Source organism: Monodelphis domestica, chromosome 2 (genome assembly GCF_027887165.1).
Source record: "Monodelphis domestica isolate mMonDom1 chromosome 2, mMonDom1.pri, whole genome shotgun sequence".
Classification (NCBI taxonomy): domain Eukaryota; kingdom Metazoa; phylum Chordata; class Mammalia; order Didelphimorphia; family Didelphidae; genus Monodelphis; species Monodelphis domestica.
This window is the reverse complement of record NC_077228.1, coordinates 259,070,800-259,091,644: the sequence shown is the minus strand read 5'-3', so window position 1 is coordinate 259,091,644 and position 20,845 is coordinate 259,070,800. Positions and strand designations below refer to the sequence as shown.

At 48.9% G+C, this 20,845-nt stretch overlaps 1 protein-coding gene and 1 long non-coding RNA gene across 9 annotated transcripts; one reads left to right on the top strand and one right to left on the bottom strand.

Annotated features, from left to right (window-relative positions):
• Positions 1-151: 151 nt before the first annotated feature.
• On the top strand, positions 152-20,569 carry NLGN2 (neuroligin 2). Of its 8 annotated transcripts, none has more exons than XM_056817621.1 (11): positions 162-1,729; positions 5,090-5,222; positions 8,138-8,194; positions 11,124-11,273; positions 11,537-11,722; positions 12,058-12,250; positions 12,872-13,468; positions 14,359-15,552; positions 18,161-18,259; positions 19,419-19,470; positions 19,707-20,569. In XM_056817621.1, the coding sequence occupies exons 2-8, from the start codon at positions 5,117-5,119 to the stop codon at positions 15,230-15,232; spliced, it is 2,163 nt and encodes a 720-aa protein (XP_056673599.1). In that variant the 5' UTR covers positions 162-1,729; positions 5,090-5,116; the 3' UTR covers positions 15,233-15,552; positions 18,161-18,259; positions 19,419-19,470; positions 19,707-20,569. The 8 variants fall into 8 exon arrangements, with proteins under 8 accessions (XP_056673593.1, XP_056673596.1, XP_056673594.1 ...); XM_056817620.1 differs by having other exon boundaries at positions 163-1,729; positions 5,004-5,222; XM_056817615.1 differs by having other exon boundaries at positions 152-1,729; positions 4,500-5,222; positions 14,359-19,233.
• On the bottom strand, positions 9,625-12,896 carry LOC103096988 (uncharacterized). Its single transcript, XR_001628167.2, has 3 exons — positions 12,757-12,896; positions 11,121-11,175; positions 9,625-9,883 (listed from the first exon to the last, which is right to left on the bottom strand). It is a non-coding gene; the product is annotated as an uncharacterized LOC103096988 (long non-coding RNA).
• Positions 20,570-20,845: the final 276 nt, after the last annotated feature.

Below are 20,845 nucleotides of genomic sequence, written 5' to 3'. Positions count from 1 at the left end.
TCAGCCCCACCTACTCCCACTGGCCCCGCCTCGAATGCTGCAAACCCTGCCTACCTTTGGAGAGACGATTTTGGTCCCCATTTCTTTTAGGCCCCACCCACTGCTTGTGAGGCTCCTCCTCCCGACCTCAGATCCATTTTTTTTCTGACTCCCTTCACCTACCCCCACCCACTGAACCCCTACCACTTGGCTCGCATTTTCCCCCACCCAAGTTTACCAGAAACCACATCCCAGCCCCCTAGTTCCGGTCTCTCCACTGTCCAGACCTCCAGGGCCATATCAGCACCTAGGGCAAGGGGATAAATGTCCAGAAGAGGGAGCCCCCCAATCCCAGGTACCCCTTGCATCTTCTCACTTCGGCCCCACCTGTCTCGCGCCTCCTCCTCTCCTCACCTCGTTCTCTGCTCTTAGTCCAACTAGATTCATTCAATCTCTTCGATGCCTCTACGTTTCTATCTGCCACCGCCCCTCCTTCTTTCACTCCTTCCTTCCCCCTCCATCTCCTACCCGCGCTTCCACTACCTTTCCACTCTCTGAAGGAGCAATAGGCGTGGGAGAGGTGGGGCCAAAGTGGGAAGAAGAGGGAAGGGGTACCTGAAGTTGGGGAAGGGAAGGAGAGGGAGGGGGAAAGCAAGAAGAGAGGGAGGAGGGAAGGGGGATGGGAGAGAAACGGGGAGGCGGGAGCAAAGAAGGGAGGGGATGGGTGGAGGGAGAGAGGACATCAGAGTGAGGGGATGCTAGGCTCTGTAGGCCGGGGAAAGAAGAGGGAGGGAGGGAGGGAGGAAGGGAGGGAGGGAAGTAGAGAGCTCGAGCGGGGTTGGAGGGGAGGGAAAGGGGAGGGGGAGGCAGCTGGGCTGTGACGCGCGTGGCTGCTGCGGCTGCTCCGCCGGCGGCTCATCACTCTCGGGCTGGGATGGACGAGGGGCGGGCGGGCCCCGGCTCGCAGAACCAGGAGTTCGGGCCGCCCAGCAGCTAAGCGCTTCCCCTACCATCCCTCTCCTCCACCTCCACCATCCCCCGAGGGACACTGTCCCCGCTCAGCCTTCCCCAATCCCAGGATCTCTGGAACCCGGCTCCCAAACCCCTAGCCCAGGGTTGGGGAGGTCGTCAAGGGACCCAAAACCCGACCTTTTCTGATCTCCCCTGGATTTTCGGCCCTCTTACTCGAGATCGAGTGGATCCCTCCTCCTCCCTAAGGATTCCGACCTAATTCCCTCCAGTTCCGAGGCTTCATCGTGGGGCCTTCCCGACAGCCTTCAGATCCCTTAGGATCTCCGGAGACTACCCCCCCCTCCCATCCCCGATCCCTCAGGATCCGTGAGATCCGCCACCTTCTCCCCATTTTCAATTCTTCTTCAACCAAGTCCCATCGGGAGACGCCCCCACCCCCTTTCGAATATCTCCAGGGATCCAGCGATTTCCAATCCATCGTACTCTACCCCCGCTGCGGGATTCCTGGTTCCCAGCCCCCTCCTAGGCGGGCATCTGCTTCTCCTTTCCCTGGCCTCGTACCCTACCTCTCCTCTCCCTGGGAATCTACTGGATTCGGGCCCGCCTCCGGGGGTTGGGGTACTCCCCCTCCCCAGTAGGGTGAGGCGCTGTGGGCGGGGGCCCGGTCTGCCGGGTTTGGAGGCTCTAAGGCCCCTGCACCCCTAAGGACCCTGTCTGCCTCCCGCCTCCCCCACTCCGAGCCCCAGATGGAGAAGCCACGGCCCCGGGGTTGAGGCAGGTAAGAGACTGGGGAGGGGCCCCAGAGGGTCTGCCGTATGCCTGTCTCTGCATCTCTCTCTCTAGCCATCTTCAGTTCCTATATCTTTGTATCTTCATTTCTCCCTCTCTTTCTTGGTTTTGGTCACTTTGTCTCTGTCTCTTTGTCTCTCTCTCTCCAGTCCATGAATGATCCTTTCAATGGGCCCACAGACCCCGTGTGTTCCCATCTCCCCCTCCTCCTCCCCCTTCCTGGCCAATCCATTTCTCCACTGCAGGGGAGGGGGCTGAGGCCTGAGCCCCTGCCCCCCAATTCCTTTGGGTTTGGGGATTCAGGCCTGAGCAGGTGAAAGAGGGAGGAAGGGAGGGAGAGATTGGGAGAGAGAAGGGGGGGATGGGGAAGAAAGATTCGAAGAGAAATGGAGACACAAGATGGGAAGAGAGAGATAGGGCAGAGATGAGTGTAAGAAACAGAGGGAGATGGGAGGGAGAGATTGGCGGAAAGGAAGGGGAAAGAGATGAGAAAGAGATGAAGAAAGAAATTGGGCAGGGGAGAGAGATGAGGACAGACTAGGGGCCAAAAGGAAATGCAGGGGGAAATGCATTGAGATATGGAGGGAAAGAGAAAAATGAGATGAAGAAAGAAGGGGAAGAGGGATGAAGGAGAGGGAGAAAAGGATGTAGGTAGAAAAGGGATGAAATCAGTGGAGATCAGAAGTGTTGGAAGATGGAGGGAATGGGAGGGAGAGATGTAAGAGAGAAAAAGAGACAAAAATGGGGATATGGGATGGGAAGGAGGCAGAGGTAGAAGAGCAGAGAGATCGAGAGAGAATGGGGAGCAAAGTAGCTGAATGGTGGGAATGGGAAGCAGTGAAACAAGACCCAAGTGAGTTGGGATATGAAATGATAGGAGAGGGCAGAGAAAGAATAGAAGGGAGTAGGTGGGAAAGGAACTGGACTCAAGCATTATTGGGGATTCCTGTATCCTCATCTCCAGAATAAATCGACACCTGCAGAGAGAGCTGGTCTGGCAGGCATGCAAACATTCCTGGCTCCAAAAATGACCCAAAGAAATCCCCTTGTCAGCAAACAGCTTTGGCAGTGAAGGGGAGGGAAGGAAAGAATATGTAAGAATAACCCAGGCATCTTAGTTCCCAGACCCTGGATTTCTTTCCTTCACTATATCCTGCTTTTTTCAGGGGATCCAGGTGCTTTACCAACAATATTATGTGATTATTGGTTTCTTCTTAGCAAACTAGGAGAGGAAATTTAAGGGAAACAGATAGGCTGGTTGTCTGAGCCTCATAAAGGAAAAAAAGCTGGATCTGGGGTCAGAACCTGTGGGGGGTTCTGGCTTGAGGTGGAGGGACAGGTGAGGTATGTAAGTGGCAACCCCATTGCCAGTTAGGAACCTCTGTTTTTTGTTTTGTTTTGTTTTGTTTTTGGTAGTGACCTAGAAGATTAGGGTAGACAGAAACTAATATTGTCAAGGGGCAGTTGCTGTGTTCATCTTGAGCCCTCTACCCTCTACCCCCACCCCCACCACTCTAGCATCAGTAGTTCCCCCTCCCTACCTATTCACCAGAGTCTGCAGGCCTGGGTCACTAATGCTATACTAGGATTGGCCAACAAGGGGGGCAAGAGGCGGGGTTTTCGGTCCTCTGACACCCCCAACTCCTCCCTACCCCATAGACTCTTAGCTCTAAAGGTGGGAAGGACCCAGGAGTCTGGTGTTCCAGTCTTTGCCCCCCCCTTACTCCTTCAGTACCGGTTCCTAGTAGAGACTCCAGGATCTCCGGTCCCAAAGCCCTTAGTGCCCCCCATTTCCACCCCCTAGCCTCCTTCCAGGGTTAAAGCTGCAGCTGGTTGCCGCGGTAACATTGCGGGGCAGCATCTTGTTGTCCTGGTAACCAGCACCAGGATCACACATCTTTCCCCAGAAATTGCCCCCTACCCCCATGTAAATCTTCCTCCCCAGTCAGAAGATCCAGGCTTTTTGTTGTCCAGTCCCTAGCTCACTGGAAATCCTGGAACTTTAGGGGAAAGAGAAGGAAAGGAGCTATGTGAAAGAAGATGGGTAACAGTTGGAGGGTTCTGAGGGATGGAGAAGAGAAGAAACCTGGGGGCTTAGAAACCTAGGTCCCAGGCACTACCTCAGAGCAAGGGTGGGAGTGGGGAGTTTGCTGTGGTGGTTAAATTATAGCTCCAAAGTAATTAACACAGATAAACAAACCACCCCTTCCAGCTAATTAATGAATTTTTATTTTCTCCTCCAAGTCTATTTCTCTCCTCCCCCAGACCAACACCCGGGGTGTGTATGTATGTGTGTGTGTGCATGTGTGTACATTCATGTGCATTTGTGTAAGTAAACCTGTACCCCTCAGTCCCTGAAAGGAGCTGGGGCTGGGAAATATGGAAGAATTATGTGGAGACCTAAATCCTCAACCCCAAAGAGTTGTGCTGTGGGAATTCAGGGACCTGGGTCTATGCTGACCTGAGCTCCTTCCCAAGTGCCTTAACTACTTACCGACCATAACCTGGCTCTTCTTATCCCTTGCTCTGTTTCTGTTCTGGGGGTTGGTAGGGTTGTGGGGTTGGTGGGAGGGATGGGTGTAATGCAGAACCTGAGTTCTAACTAACCACTTGTCTCTTCTCTCTGTTTCTCCCCTTCTGTTTTGCTTCTGTCTTAATCCTCCCTTCCTCTGTTTTCTGTTTCTTTTTTTTTTTGCTTCTATCTCCCTCCCTCATCCTGTCTTTCTTTTTCTGTATCCCTCTGTCTCTCCATCCCCAAGCCTGCTCTTTTATCTCTTTCTAGGTCCTGCCGTCTTCCCCCACTTACCATCTACCCCTCCCCATTCCCTACCCTTTGCTCTCTCCATGGAGCGCAACAGACCTCTCTTCTCCCCAGTCTAACTTCCCCTCCCTCCCTGCCCCCTTTCCTTTCCCCTTTTCCCCTTCCCTATCCTTCTCCCTGGGGAGAGGGGGGGGGACCTCCCTCCCTCTCCCCCCCTCACTCTCTCTCTCTTCGAGGGGGGGGGATCCCAGGGAGGGAGGGGGGTCCCCCCCAATCAGCATGTGGCTCTTGGTGCTGTGTCTGGTGGGGCTGGTGGGGGCTCAGAGGGGAGGAGGGGGACCAATAGGAGGGGTCCCAGGGGGTCCTGGGGCTGGGGAGGAACGATTCCCTGTGGTTGGCACCGCCTATGGGCGTGTGCGGGGAGTTCGAAGAGAACTCAACAACGAGATCTTGGGCCCAGTAATGCAGTTCCTGGGGGTCCCCTACGCCACACCCCCTCTAGGGGCCCGACGCTTCCAGCCCCCTGAGGCACCAGCCTCGTGGCCTGGGGTGAGGAACGCTACCGCCCTCCCGCCTGCCTGCCCCCAGAACCTCCACGGCGCCCTCCCAGCCATCATGCTCCCGGTCTGGTTCACGGACAACCTGGAGGCTGCCGCTGGCTACGTGCAGAACCAGAGTGAGGACTGTCTGTACCTCAACCTCTACGTGCCCACTGAGGATGGTAAGGGCAGAGACTGGTGGTACAAGTCTGCCCCCTTCCCTAGGTCTGATACACACATGCCCTTTCATACACAGATTCCATACTCCACCCATAAGCATCTTTTCATCAAGGCAAATTATAATCCCCCCCCCCCTCTCTTCTTCCTCCTTCCCTCCCCATCTGTCTCCTTCTTTCTTAAACTTATGTGCCTCCATACACGTGACACTATACCCTATCCCAGAAACTATACACATTTCCCATATAAACACACACTAAGTCCCAGAGTATAGTATACACATATATAGCTCAACACTCCTAAGCATATTATACACACATGTCCCCACACCCCCACATATACTCACTTCATAAACAAATATATCACTTGGGCCCTCTACTATCCTAAAGAGAAAACCATAGCATTTGATAGATGATTTTTCTATTCAAGGAAGCCCTCCTACCTCTCTCCCCTCCTTTACCCTCTCCTCTCCTCTACCTGCTTCCAACTGTTCTGCCTCCCTAGCTAAATATTCCTGAAGGATATAGACATTTTCTAAACTATTTATCCATTCTAAAATCAAATAATCCCCTAGACCAACACTTACCAGTGATAATTACCTTTAAGAGAAAATACCAACCCTGGGCTCAAAAATCAATCCTCTATAACTTCTTCATCAAAGAAGCAGAAAATATTCTCCAAATAGCCAATGTCACAGGGCCAAATGTAGACAACCTACCTCCCAAATACCCAGTGTAAGCTCTAATTAAATGCCTTTTGACTTTCTAACACAAACCATCCCAGCTCCTACGTATCATCTATCCCCAACATCCCTGACACAAGTACACAACACAAATTATCTCTGACAATCCCTTCAGATGGATTCAATCTATTCCCAAAATTACCCATGCATTCACACAATCACAATTAATTGATACTCCCTGTAATATTATATGTGAGGTCCAATTTATCCTCTGCATTCACCCATACTCGATCTTTCTCCATTTCTCCTCAAATATGCATCATAATCCCCTTAAACTATTTGCTATCTAGTAAACCCTAATCTATTTCAACACTTCCCACATATGCAAATAATTTATTTTTCCATACATAAGCAATTCTCCCACATTCCCCTACACATGCTGTCTACCCCCAATATCCATTTAGTCACATACATAATTTACCCCTAATATCTTATACCCACATAAAGAATCCCCAGGATCCCCCATACATATACACAATCCACCACTAACAGCATAGACACATACAATTTACCCACAAAGCCCATCCAATCTCTTACATACAAATGCCCCAAACACACACATGTAATCATTTATTCTCATCTTCCCAATTCACAAGAATATTTCCAATATCCTCATAATTTACTGTTCCAGATAATCTACCACTTAGATACGTACAACCTGATCTCATGTGTATAATCTACTACAAAACTTCCTTAAAAATACTTTTACTTCTTCCCATACACAATCTATTTTACAAATGCTTCACAGTTTACCACCTAATATTTCTCTGTTCTTCCACAATATCACTCAGACCCAGAAATCTCACTCTGTCCAAAAGTTATTCCACTGACATACTACTACATCAAGGAAGCCTTTTTGTCCTACAGAAGGAAGTGGTCCTAACCCCCACCATATAACCAAAGTACTTTGTTCTTAGGTTGGAGAAATCCACTTAGAATTATGATCTCTTCTGGCCCTTGCCCCAGCTCATGAATCATGGTGCTAGATGATTGATTTTCCCAGGGAGGTGGAACCTTGGTTTCTGTATCTATCTGGTCTTTACTCCCATCCCTTTCTTCTCTGGAGCTTGCCCTACTTTCTTATTCTATAAGTATCTCTTTTACTCCATGCACTCCCTCTCCTGTGACAAATAGGCCCCTTCATCTTCCAGGATCTGGGGCTCTGAGAGTGTGGGGTTTGGGAATGACACAGTGGGTAGGGATGGAAAGCAGGGTATGACATTTAAGGTTATGGACTTCTCCAGTAGGCAATTTCCATTTTCTCCTTGAAGCAGTATCTTGGAACAGGATAAGCTGGTTCCCTAGGGAATGGCTTAGATCCCTGAGAGGGAGCAAAGGAATGCTATAGGGAGAAGGACAAAACTTAGGTCATCCATTTCTTCCTTTTATCCCACCTCGAGTTTGAGGAGGTGCCTCTTGAAGAAAGGGACACTTAAACTGGGGATAAGAAGTTGGAGAAACCAGACCTATGAGTCAGGAAGGAAGGGAAATGCTAGAGGTGAAACTACTGCTTACCTGAACCCTAACCAACCTTGGGCAAATGGTACAGAGGACACAGGGTCATGTTTCCTGCCTTCCACCTTCTTGAACAGAAATGCTTGGGCCTCCTTTTAGTTTACCCTCCTCCATGCCCATCCAGTCCAACCTGGGAAAGGAGAGGAAAAGGTGGCATTAGCAGTGGGGGGCAGGGGGGCAGGGAGTAGGGTCTCCTAGGCAGGGCTTCCACCTTCATCCCTGTAGCCCCACCTCCTTCTAACATCATTTAATTTTCTAGCTGTGAGCCAACAGACTGAATGAAACAAGTCCTTTCCAATCAAGTTCAACATCTCTCTTATGACAGGTCTAAGCCCACCCACTTACCTCCCACCCCAGGCCTAGCCACACCTGCCCCCTCCAACCCCACCCCCACAAAAAAAGAATAAACAGCCTTTTTTGGGTGTATTTTTTTCCCGAGGTGGGGGGAGCAAAATTGGGATGTAGAAGCATTTTTCTCTTTTCTTGGTTTCTTTTTCTTGCGAACACATTTTGCTTTTTTGGCTCGTTTTTTTCCCCCTGCTTTCCCGCCCCACTCCCTTTTCTGCTTTCTCTCCTTCCCTCCCCCATCCACTACCTCCCCGACCCCCCCATCTTTCCCCACAAAATTGTCCTTTTTTCTCTGTTTTGTGTTCCCGGTCTTAGGTCCGATCACAAAAAAACGTGACGAGTCGACGCTCAATCCGCCCCCGCCAGACACAGGTAGATTTTTTTAAAATGCCGCTGCTGCATGTGGTTGCCGACAATGACACACAGGATCCCTGGCCCACCATACCCAAAAACACAGATTAAAATCCCATATCCCTAAAGTCCCTTTACAATCATTCTTTACACTAGACATGCACATGCATAGAGAAGAGAGGAAAAAGGAAAGGAGAGAAGAAAAAGGAAAGGAAAGGATTATGAGGAAGGTTTTTCCTAATTTATGAAAAATTGTATAAACTTTTTGGACCTAATTGAAAAGGTGGACGAAAACAATATTTTCTTAAAGATTTTTTTCGTGGAAAACTATTAAAGGAAATTAGAATGTTAGATTCATGAAAAGAATAAAGAAAATTGGAATATTTTTAGAGTTTAGAAGAAACTGGTAATACTTTGGTACTTTAAACTTCTTTGGGAAATGTTAAATATTGGAGGGATTTAATTGGGAGTCAAATGGGAAATCTGTAGAAATTTGGAAATTAGGGAGAGTTGGGGGAAATGGAAACTTTTAAAATTAGAAACTGACCTAATTTGAAGTATTGGGAAACAAGTAAAGTTCAGATAACATTTGAAACCAGTCAATAAAAAGTGGAAACTTTTTAAATACGGGACCCAAATTTTGCTATAAAATTTTGAAAATGAAAATATTTTTTTTCTTTTTCTCCCCCCCCCAAAAAAAAGTTTTTGTTTTTTCTTTTCTTGTTGAATCTGGCCCATGATTTTCTTGCTTTTGGGGTTTTTTCTTTCTTTCTTCTTTCTTGATCTTTTTTGTTGTCATTGTTGTTTTTGAATTCTTGTTGCCCCTTGCCCCTACCCTTCCCTGCCCTGCCTTGCACCCCTCTGCCTCCCCTTTCCCCCCACACTGGGAGAGTGGTGGTGCTGGGCTGGGGAGGGCATGTTGGGGAGAGGGGATCAGCACTAGGAACACAGGATACAGCTGTGGCTTTCAAGAGAAGGCAACTAATTTAGGGAAACTGCTCTATGGCTCTGGAATTTGGGTAGAAAGAAGGGTCTATGGCCGTGTCTGGATGTGTTGGATTGTTGTGGGAGAGGCATTGGAGTTACATAGCAAATGAAAGAGCAGGAGGCTTTTATTGACATGTAAATCAGAAGGCCTGAGTCCTAGGTTTGCCACCAAGTCTACCTCTGGGCCTCTCCTTCCTTCTCTGTTGAAAGAAGTTCAACTAGAGAATGTCTTTAACATCCCTTCCGGCTCTGACATTCTATGCTCCTCTGACCTAGGATGAAAAACTGAGAGAAAAGATAAAGGGAAGGACTGGACAATGGGAAATATTCTTGAGTGGATTCAGTCTCTTTCAAGAACCAGGGCAAAAGCATTTCCATAATAGATGAACAGGAAATTGTGAGGAAGTGTACTTTTGGAGTTGGAAGTTTTAACAGGCGGACCTAAGAAAGGAAGTAGATAAAAATTTGGGGTAGCAAGTATGTCTGATTCTTGTGAAGCACAGAAGTTTAGGATGTTGTAGATCTGTTTTTGGAATACCAAGGCATTGGAGTGGGGTTCCTGCAGGGGAGAAAAGAGCATGCTGGAGGATCATAGCACTGTGCTAAGGTTCCTGGGATAGGTAAGGGCATTCAGGACTTGAGGAAGTTCCTGGGCTCTTCTGGCAGATGTCCTGGAATTAGATGACAGTGACCTCCATCCTGGTTGTTAGCTTGTATAGCTTCCTGGAGTGAATGAAGGTGAAGAAGAAACCACCTTTAGGTTTGTTGAATTGGCCCCTCCTATCTCAGAGATCCTTAAAGTGGAATGGAGAATTAAAGCTCCTAGGCTCTAGACAATTCTTTGGGGGTAGAGGATGAATAAGGATAATAATTATAGCACTTTTATATGTTTATTGACACACATTATCCCATAGGAAATAGAATATGGATTCTCTGTGAAGTTTGGATACTCAGGGACTTTGGTAGCACATTCATAGGCCCTCCCTAACAGCATAAATAGGCTGGGGGTGTTGCCATGATGACTAGGGAGATGTTCTAGAAAGGCATTAGGGTAAGGAGGAGGTTGACCCTCCCCCAAGAACCCCAGAACAGGACATCATCCCCTTCCCTTCTCACACACCAAGGGAACAGTAGAGGGTTGAGGCCCATGGAAATGAACAGCCTTTAACTTCTCTTACTAGAACTCCATTCCAAAAGGGCCTGCTCCATTTTAGCAACAAGGGTTCCTTTAAGAAATGAGAAGGTGCTAGAGGGACATAAACTGTGTTGAGGAGTTGGGCAAGAGATGCCCTGCCATGGAGTGGTAGGCCTTCTGACCTATAGATATTTCCCATTGCTAGAATGACATGATTACCCTTCAGTTGGTCTCCATAGCCCTGCTCTTGCTTTGGGTGTCGAAGTGTGGGGAAACACTAGGAGAACCTGATTAGCAGGGCACAAGGTGCCAGGGCTGGATTTGGGCAGGGGTAGATTCAGGGGCAACTGTCTGGATCTGAGGTTGTGTGTCTCCACAATTGGATTCCCTATCTATTACTCAAAAGGCCAGGTTGGCCTATGGGGACTAAAGGTCCTCCAGAGAGGGTAACTCTGGTCTTGGTCTACACCTCACCCCCTCTTCCGGACCCTCAAGCCCCTCATTCTGTCTGCCCCTCTGGAGAGAGAATCATCTCCCTCAGAATTATCCCTCACCCTCTAATTTAGGATTGGGAGCCAAATGCAATGCGGTCTTCCCCAGAGCACCTGTGCTCACCTTGCCCCTCCCTCGGAGTCTCTCAACTCCTCTCCATTCCCTCTTTTCTTGTGTTTCCTTTCCCAACCCCTCTTTGTGGTTCTTGCCCCTACCTGCTGCTCACCGTGTCTTTGCCCTCTACCCCTCCCTTCAATGTGGCTCCACCCTCGAACCCACCTCATCCCCGTGGCTCCGCCTTGACCCCACCCCTCGCTGTGGCTCCGCCCTTACCAGACATCCGGGACTCGGGGAAGAAGCCGGTGATGCTGTTCCTCCACGGGGGCTCCTACATGGAGGGAACGGGGAACATGTTTGACGGCTCCGTCCTGGCCGCTTATGGCAACGTGATTGTGGTCACGCTCAACTACCGGCTCGGTGTGCTCGGTGAGAGCGCAGGACTTGCTGGGGCTACAAGGGGGACCACAGGGAGGGAGGGATAAAGGGAGGGACGCAGGGCAGGGCTGGGAGGTACGGGACCTGAAGGGACGTGTCCTCTCCCCAAAAGGGTGTGGCTAGACAAATGGGGGTGGGCTAACTCTTAAGTGCACCGGGGGTGTGGCTGAGGTGTACCTCTGGAAGGGTCTGAGGGGGTTCCATTCACCTTCCTTGAGATCTCCCTCTCTCCCCACCCTCCGACCCTGCCCCAGGGTTCCTCAGCACAGGGGACCAGGCTGCCAAGGGTAACTATGGACTCCTCGACCAGATCCAAGCACTTCGCTGGCTCAGCGAAAATGTGGGGCACTTTGGAGGTGACCCAGAGCGAATTACCATCTTTGGCTCTGGAGCTGGGGCCTCATGTGTTAACCTGCTTATTCTCTCTCATCACTCCGAAGGTACTGGCATGTTGCTTTTGGGGGACCCAGGTGTCTTCATCCCTGATATCTCCTAGGCCAGTCCCCAGCATCTCATTCCCCTCTCCTAAAAGTTTCCAGTGTGTTCTGTCTTCCCTAGTCCCAGTTGAATCTATCTAGAGGGACATCCCCTTTTCCTTGGCTCCTTCCCCCCTCAGCTAAGCTGCTTCTAGCAGTCCTAAGAAGTCCTGAATATGTCTCCCTAGTCCGATCCCTGCTGCTGGTGAGTGCTGCAGAGCTCCCTCACCCACTGCAGTCATTCCTGTGTGTGTGTGTGTGTGTGTGTGTGTTTCCAATTCCCTACTTCCCACCACCAGGACTGTTCCAGAAAGCCATTGCCCAAAGTGGTACAGCCATCTCCAGCTGGTCTGTAAACTACCAGCCACTCAAGTACACACAACTGTTGGCTGCCAAGGTGGGCTGTAACCAGGAAGAAAATGCTGAGGTCGTGGAATGTCTCCGAAGAAAACCCTCTCGAGAGCTCGTGGATCAGGATGTTCAGCCAGCTCGGTATGGGAGACCAGTGCTTCTGGTTCCTAGGGTTAGGGGATAGGGCCCATCTAATCAGTTAGGCAATGAGCATTTATTAAGTGACTACTATGTTCCAGGTACTAGGTTAAGAGCCCAGTTTGGGGATACAAAGATAAAAAGACAATTTCATTCTGAAGGAATTTACAGGCTAACAGAGGAGATAGTATGCAAACAGCTATGTACAAAAAAGATATATCCAGGATAAATTGTAGATAAGCAATCAAGAAAAGTCACTAGATTTAAGGGGGACTGGGAAGGACTTCAGTTAGAAGGTAGAGATAGGATTTTAGCTAGGACTTAAAGGAAGCCAGGGAAGTCAGATGGGAGAAATTAGGAGGGAAGGAATTCCAGGCATGGGAGATAATTAGGGAAATTTTGAGGAGTTAGTAGATGCAATGTACTCTTTGAGTAACAATAAGGACATCAGTGTCACTGGATCAGAGCACATATGGGTGTGGAAGTGTAAGAAGCCTGTAAAAACTCACTTGACCCTGTAGCCATATTTGATCTAGGAAGAGTTGCTGATGGGCCTGTGGCTTCACAAATCTAGGAGGGATCAGGGTCTCTCCCTAAAGACCTGACTTTGCTTTCTTCTTCTAGCTACCACATTGCCTTTGGTCCAGTGGTTGATGGAGATGTGGTCCCAGATGACCCAGAGATCCTGATGCAGCAGGGTGAATTTCTCAACTATGACATGCTCATTGGTGTCAACCAGGGGGAGGGCTTGAAGTTCGTGGAGGATTCAGCAGAGAGTGAGGATGGGGTATCAGCTAGCGCCTTTGACTTCACTGTCTCCAACTTTGTGGATAACCTCTATGGCTACCCTGAAGGCAAGGATGTCCTGAGAGAAACCATCAAGTTCATGTACACAGACTGGGCTGATCGGGACAATGGTGAAATGAGGCGGAAGACACTCCTGGCTCTCTTCACTGACCACCAGTGGGTGGCCCCAGCAGTGGCTACTGCAAAGCTTCATGCTGATTACCAATCGCCTGTCTACTTCTATACTTTCTACCATCATTGCCAGGCAGAGGGCAGGCCTGAGTGGGCTGATGCAGCTCACGGTGATGAGCTGCCCTACGTGTTTGGGGTACCCATGGTGGGTGCCACGGATCTCTTTCCCTGCAACTTCTCCAAGAATGATGTCATGCTCAGCGCTGTTGTCATGACCTACTGGACCAACTTCGCCAAGACTGGGTGAGGGGGAGGAGGCAGAGGGAGGGTAGGGTGTCTACTTTTGGAGGAGGAAACAAGGGATAGGGAGGTCCAGGATGTCTTCCTGTTCCCCCTCCATGTGGTGGAGTCTATTCTCTATTTTTCTGTGTATCACTTCCTTCCCCTCTCTTTTATTTCCTCCCTTCCCTACTCCCTACTGTCCTTTCCCTCTCTCCTTTCTTTCCTTCTCTTCATTCCTCCCCTTTCTCATTTTTTTCCTATCTCCCCATGTCTGTCTCTTTTCTTATTCCTTTCTTAGTGTCTGTCATCTTGTGTGACTCTCTCTGTGTTTTTCTCTATCTCTGTATATTTTCTCTATCTCCTTTCTTCTCCCCCATCTCTGGCTCTGTGTTTGTCTTTTTTTTTTGTATCTTTCTTTTTTGCACCTAACTCCCTCTCTGTTTCTGTCTCTCTTTTCATCTTCTTCTGTTCTATTCACCTTCCCCTAGTTCTTTTGCTCACTGCCATTTTCTTCCTCTCCTGTTCTCTTTTTTCTCTTCTTTATTATCTTCTTACTTTACCTCCTTTTCCATCCTCATTTCTTTCCCATTTTATTCTGCAACAATCTTTACTTCTTTTTTTACCTTCTCTTTTCTCTTGTTCTGGATATCTAAGCCTTGGGGTTCTCTCTGTATGTCAGTCTTTTTCTATTGCTCTGTCTATCCCTCCATCTATTAGCTATGGTATCTCTGCTTCTTTTTCCTTTGTCATCATCTATTTCTTCCCTCCTGTCTCTTTATCATTCTCTCACTTCTTTCATTTCACTCCCTGTACATATCTCTTTGCTCTTGATAAATCTCTATCTCTGTCACTGCCTTTCTCTCTGGGCCTTTGAATCTCACTCCTCCACTCTCCTTCCCCGATCCCTGCAGTGATCCCAACCAGCCAGTTCCCCAGGACACCAAGTTCATCCACACCAAGCCCAACCGATTTGAGGAGGTCGTGTGGAGCAAGTTCAACAGTAAGGAGAAGCAGTACCTGCACATAGGCCTCAAACCCCGAGTCCGGGACAACTACCGTGCCAACAAGGTGGCCTTCTGGCTAGAGCTGGTGCCCCACCTCCACAATCTGCACACTGAACTCATCACATCCACTACCACCCGCCTGCCACCCTACGCTACCCGATGGCCCCCTCGTCCACCCCCTGGGGCCACTGGCACCCGCCGGCCCCCCCCACCAGCCACCACTCCGCCTGAGCTTGAACCAGACCCAGGACCCCGGGCCTATGACCGCTTTCCAGGGGATTCAAGGGACTACTCTACAGAGCTGAGTGTCACTGTGGCTGTTGGTGCCTCCCTCCTCTTCCTCAACATCCTAGCCTTTGCTGCCCTGTACTACAAGCGGGACCGACGACAGGAGCTACGGTGCCGTCGGCTCAGCCCACCTGGGGGCACAGGCTCAGGAGGGCTTGGTGGGGGCCCCCTTCTCCCCACAGCTGGCCGGGAGCTACCTGAGGAGGAATTGGTGTCACTGCAGCTCAAGCGAGGGGGAGGTGTAGGGGGTGACCCGGGAGAGACCCTCCGCCCATCCTGTCCACCTGATTATACCCTTGCCCTTCGTCGGGCCCCGGACGACATGCCTCTCCTTGCCCCTGGTGCCCTGACCCTGCTGCCAAGTGGTTTGGGTCCACCCCCGCCCCCTCCACCCCCTACCCTCCACCCTTTTGGACCCTTCCCTCTACCTCCCCCAACCACTGCCAGCCACAACAACACGCTACCCCATCCCCATTCTACTACCCGGGTATAGGGGGTGGCATTGGGGAGGGAGTGCACCCCACTTAGCTCTCCCCAAACCAAACAGGGAGACTCATCAATGATCATGGAGTCTAGGGGTTGGGGTAAGAAGAATTGGGGGTGCTCAGATGCCTACCCAAGCATGTCAAGGCACCTATTTAAGGTGGACACGTTTCCACATCAAGATGTGCGCACTCTGCCCATGGAGATATGTTTTCTTATTTGGACATCAGTCTTTAGACTTGTTGTGGGATGACTTTTCCTACTGGGACACAGGTCTTATGGTGTGTGGAAGTGTGTTTTCACATTTAAGGCCTGCTTTTTCACATGGAGGTATATTTTCCTATAATGGGGCATGTTTTCCCATGTTCAGAGTATGGATTTTTTTGGGCCACTCTGAACACATTTTGGCTCCCTCAAGGAAATTCCTTACAGGGATTGAACCCCAGAATCCTGACCTCTTACTCTCTTAAAGGAGACCTTGGCAGTGGGCATTTTTACACTTGTCAGTGTGAGGTTGGAATGCCTGCTAACCTGAGGGGTTGACACACCCAGGAAAGATGGATGAGGTGATCACAGGGACACCCAGTGAATCGTATTTTTCCTAATGGCATCTGTCTGATGAAGCATGTTCTCCTGTATAGGCATGAGTCTTCCACCACAGATAGTCACAGACTTACCATTGGGTGGGAGGGAGAGGAGTGGATCTAAGTGGACCCATGCTGCTTGTGAGTGTCAGACATGCAGTTTTCCATATGGACATGTCATATGGGGAAAGTACGTTTCCTGTGTGGACATGTTACTGCATGTGGATGTGTGTTTTTCCATCTGGATGCCCCTGTCTGCCCAGGACTCCCCTAATCCTGAATCCCCATCTCCAGTACACTGGCTCCAGTCTCAAATTCCTTTCAGGACATTGGATAAGAAGAAATTGAAGGCCAAGAGAAGTCATGGGGAGTTAGCTGCAGACAACATAATAAAGTTGCCCTTTATTTTGTACAAGTTCTAGGGGGTGGGGAGGAGACACACACAAACCCCTTCCCACCCATAGAGATGTTAAAAGTCAGCAGGGGGCTGAGGTGGAATGTGGGGACCAAGGTGACAATGCATGTTTGACCAAAGTCCCAGACCAGGGTCTAGGGGGGCAGTCCTCCCTTTACCCCTCATACCAGCATTCATCTGTGCCAAACTAAGGGTTTGAAGTGTGTCAGACCCTACCCCCAAGTGCTCTTTCCCAGGGAAGGGGGAGGGAGGGGGGTCTGTAGGCCAGTGAGATATATGGGAAGGGTAAACAAAGCTAAAAGGTCCTAACTTTGTGCCCCTGCCCATCTCTCTGCCTCAGTTCCTCTTCTCTGAATCTTCTCTCTCTCTCTCTCTCTCTCTCTCTCTCTCTCTCTCTCTCTCTCTCTCTCTCTCTCTCTCTCTCTCTCTCTCTCTCTCTCTCTCTCCCACTCCCTCTCCCTTACCCTCACCCTCACCCTCTTCCCTCTCTCCTTTCTCAGCTCTTTTTATGGTTTTAATTTTTCCTCTTTTTTATTTCTTCTGCTTTTCCATCTTTCTTTGTCCATCTTTCTCCCTTGCCTAAGATAACTAGACTTTTTTGCTTTCCCATCCTCTCCTTCAGATCCTTTGAGCCCTTGGTTGGGTTGGGTGGGGAGAGAGAAGTCAAGTTTGGGGTGGGGGTGGAGGTGTTAGACCTTATCAGCAGGGAACAGAGGCCTAGTAGAGTATGGGGCTTATGTGGGAGGTGATACTAGGGTAAGAATAGGGAAACCCATTCCAGGGTTGCCATGATTGTCTGAGGGAGGCATTGCCAGTAAGAATTTTAAAGTGATAAGGTAAAATAGGGTTTCTCTTCTGAAAAACCCTAAAAAAGGATATGGGTAATAATTGTAAAGGAAGATGACCAAAATGGGTAAGGTATTGGAGGGAACAAGGAAAAGGAATCAAAATTTGCTCCGATTTCTTGGGGCCATTTGGTGCCAAACTAGTGGGGGGCAGTAAGGAACCTATGTCCTTCTACTGATACCCCAAATATAGACTTATCCTGTCTCCCCAACTTTTGACCTAGAACTTGCCTCCCTCTTTATAGGCCTTCACCATCCCCACCTCCTGGTCCCCAACCTAATCCCTCATTTTCTCTGGACAGTCATATACCAGATTCTAGGGACCTGGATCCTGAAACCCAGTAGATATGCCTCCAGCATTGGGGCACAAGAGAGGGGCTGGAATGGACATGGGGTATCCCATGATTCAGCCATGGACACCATCACCTAGCCCCCAATTTTCCACTAAGTCTCCATCTCTCTCCTGCCACCCTTACCCACAAACCACCTATCCTAGCAGCTCTGTACACATTTTTAAACCTGGCAAAAGATGATGAAGAGATATTGTAAATATAAAAGTTTAACTGTTAGTCATGCCTGCTATGGGGAATTGGTGCACATATGGATCTCTGAGGGAGACTTTTGGGGAGTGGGACCGAGTTTCCTATTTAGAGAAATGCACAACAGAGGAGGGTAAGAAACACCCTGGGCCTGAAGGATATAGATATGCAAGCTTCACCTCCAAAAAAACTCCCACAAAAACAGTCAGAAAACCTAGTTTTGCAAAATGGCAGGTAGCAGAAGGAAATTTTGAAACTAAAGGGAACTTTTCCTGAGATACTCAACAAGTTTAGTGGTCCAGCTTTTTCCTTACAGGCCTCCAGTGAGAGGTAACTGACCATTTCCTCTAGCAGCTCAATCCCATTGTTTTCTTCACAACAATCCCAAATTTTCCTGTAATTTCCACCCTCCCTCCCCCCTTTAGAGCCAAGAAAAATAAAAATTCCTATTACTTGAAAGCTATGAAGTAGCTAGCTTGTCCCCTCCCCCCCAGTCTTATCTCCAGGCCAAATTGTCCCTCAGTCCCTTCAAATAATATAAATATTATCCTTCAGCTGTCCTCCTCTGGACCCAATCCAGCTGATCATTGTTCTTGGAAAGCACAGAATCTTTACATTGGAAGGGACCTTAGAAATCATCTAACCTGTATCTGAGTAAGTAGGAATTGTTTAATATCTCACTAATTACTGATTATAGAATTTTCTTTTCTATCCTTATATGGTGAGGGAAAGGGGAGCTAAGATGGATAGGATAATACCAGTCAGTGCAAACCTGATGTTGTGAAGGGTCAGCAAGGGAAGTTATCAATTCAATCTAGGAAGCAAGACCCCATCTCCCCAAAGTGAAGACAGTCAGATGAGACTATTGTTGTTGTTCGGATATCTCAGTCTTGTCTGCTTGTGATGGAATTTTCTTGGTGAAGATCACTGGAGAATTTTGCCATTTCCTTCTCTAGCTCATTTTACAGATGAGGAAAAAGAAGCAAACGTGGTTAAATGACTAGGGTTATAAACTAGTAAGTGTCTGAGGTTAGATTTGTATTCAGGAAGATGAGTTCCTGACTCCAGGCCCTGCTCTCTATCCATTGCACCACCTAGCTACCCTTTAGCTGCACCCAGATGACTGCAAGCCATCAAGTAAAAACTAAGAAGGCAAAGGAAAAGAGATTGGAGCTCAGTGAAGTTAATCAAAAGGGGGATTTTGAAAGTGTGAATCAGGTCATGGGGTGGAGATGAAAGCTAGTCTACTTGAAGGCTTGAAAAAGAGGGAGAATGTGAGGCAAAAATGGTTCATGTCTAGGGAACCTTAGCCTAGCTGGGGCTATACAGAAGCCTAGTGGTAGGGAAGTCATTGATACCTTGGCAGCCTGGTTATTGTGATGCTTTCATTCCATTGTGACTCACCTCTTCCCCATAACCGTAGACTTCCAGAATAAGTTCATAGCAGGGTGGGGGGCTGGGGGGCCCCAGGTGGCCCTGGGACCCCCCCCATCATGAGACATTCAAAGCAAGTGACCAATCCCTGTCCAAGTCCTGGCTTTGAATGCTGCCAGGACCTGGGCGAATATATCTTGATCTCTCTGGGACTCATCATCTCTGTCAACATTGGGATCAATGTAGCATTTCTGGTCAGGGTCTGGGTCCTGGGGTCTCTGGGGGAGTCAGGGAATAGGTCAAGGAAATAGTCATTACCCTGGGAGGGAAGGGGTGGAGGAAGGGATAGCCAGGGACTGGAGACCATATTATAGGGTCCTTAGTGATGAGCAGACCAAGATGCCTGGGTGTTTACTCTTTCCTTCTCCCTGACCCTCAGCTCTGGAGTCGCTTTGGGTGCTATCTGAAACTTAAAAAATGTTTTCAGAAAGGTAAGTGACAGGGTGGGCCCCAGTCTACTTCTTTATCCCTCTTCCCTGGTCAAAGGCCCAGGCATTCCTCTCCCCAGACTGGCTCTTTCCCAACAATTCATGATTTCCCTTAGGGACCTGGGTGCCCTAGTACCTAGCCCTTGACTCTCCTAGATGTTCCCTAGGAGTTCCCACTCCTCTAGAAGATGTGTCCCATTTTCCAGGTTTCTGCTCACCTTCCCCTTCCCATTCTGCAGATAACAAGCGCAAGGCAGTCCCATACATTGCCCGGAAAGTATGCATCTACAGGCCTCCAGTACCAAAGCAGACAGAGAGATGTCCTGTCTGTCAGCAGTGTTCTGTCTGTCAGAACCCTCCTGTCTGTCAGAACCCTCTTGTCTGTCAGAACCCTCTTGTCTGTCAGAACCCTCTTGTCTGTCAGAACCCTCCTGTCTGTCAGAATCCTATTGTCTGTCAGAACCCTGCTGCTTGTGGCCAATCCACTAAGAATCCTGTGACTTCTGACCAGATCCCCCCAGGATCCTGCCACCGACACTCACTTTACTCACCAGAACCTAAACAACATCCAAATGGCAGTTTTTCCGACAGAGATGACAGGAATTTCCAGTGCAAGTCCCCTTGCAATTATCAATATGAGAGGGACTCTCCAAAGTCTTGGAAATACCGGGAAGGGACATTAGCTTGTCCCCCATTGCCTGATGACAATTTCCAACGATACCCAAGAAAACCTTCCAAGGTGGCGGAAACAAAGTCCAAGATGGAAACGGAAACTTATGTGTATGATGTCAACCCTATACCATCTGATGCTGAGTCCCAGAACTTCAAAGAGAATGCAGAACTATGCATGCATGAATATTCCCCCCAGCTCTTCCATAGAGTCATGCTCACCCCTCTAAGCTATAAACCTATGCCTATGCCCTCCACAAGCCCGGTGATGTACAGTGTCTGGGAAGAGGAGGAGGTATGGGAAACAAAGAGAAGTACTGAGGGTCAGACCAAGACATACCCTCCAGACTGTCCTGAGAAGGCAAGCCAGGACTGGGTGTACTACTCCCTGGAGGAGGGGTAGTAGAGAATAATAAAATGGAAAAATAAGAAATAGGTTATAGTTGATTTCTGGGGTTCTCTGGATCCTAAGCACTATGGGAGATTGATTTCCTGGCAATAGAACCTAATACCCATTCAAAATTTATGTGGTATTTTATGACTTGCAAAATGCTTTTTTTTTCACAACAATTTTGTGAGGGGGAGGAGTAGAAGGATGACTATCCTTATTTTTCCTGATGAGGAAATTGAGTATCTAAGATAATAGAACTAGTAGGAGCAGAATGAGCCTCAAACCTAGATCTACTGGCTCAATTGTAGTTCTCTTCCC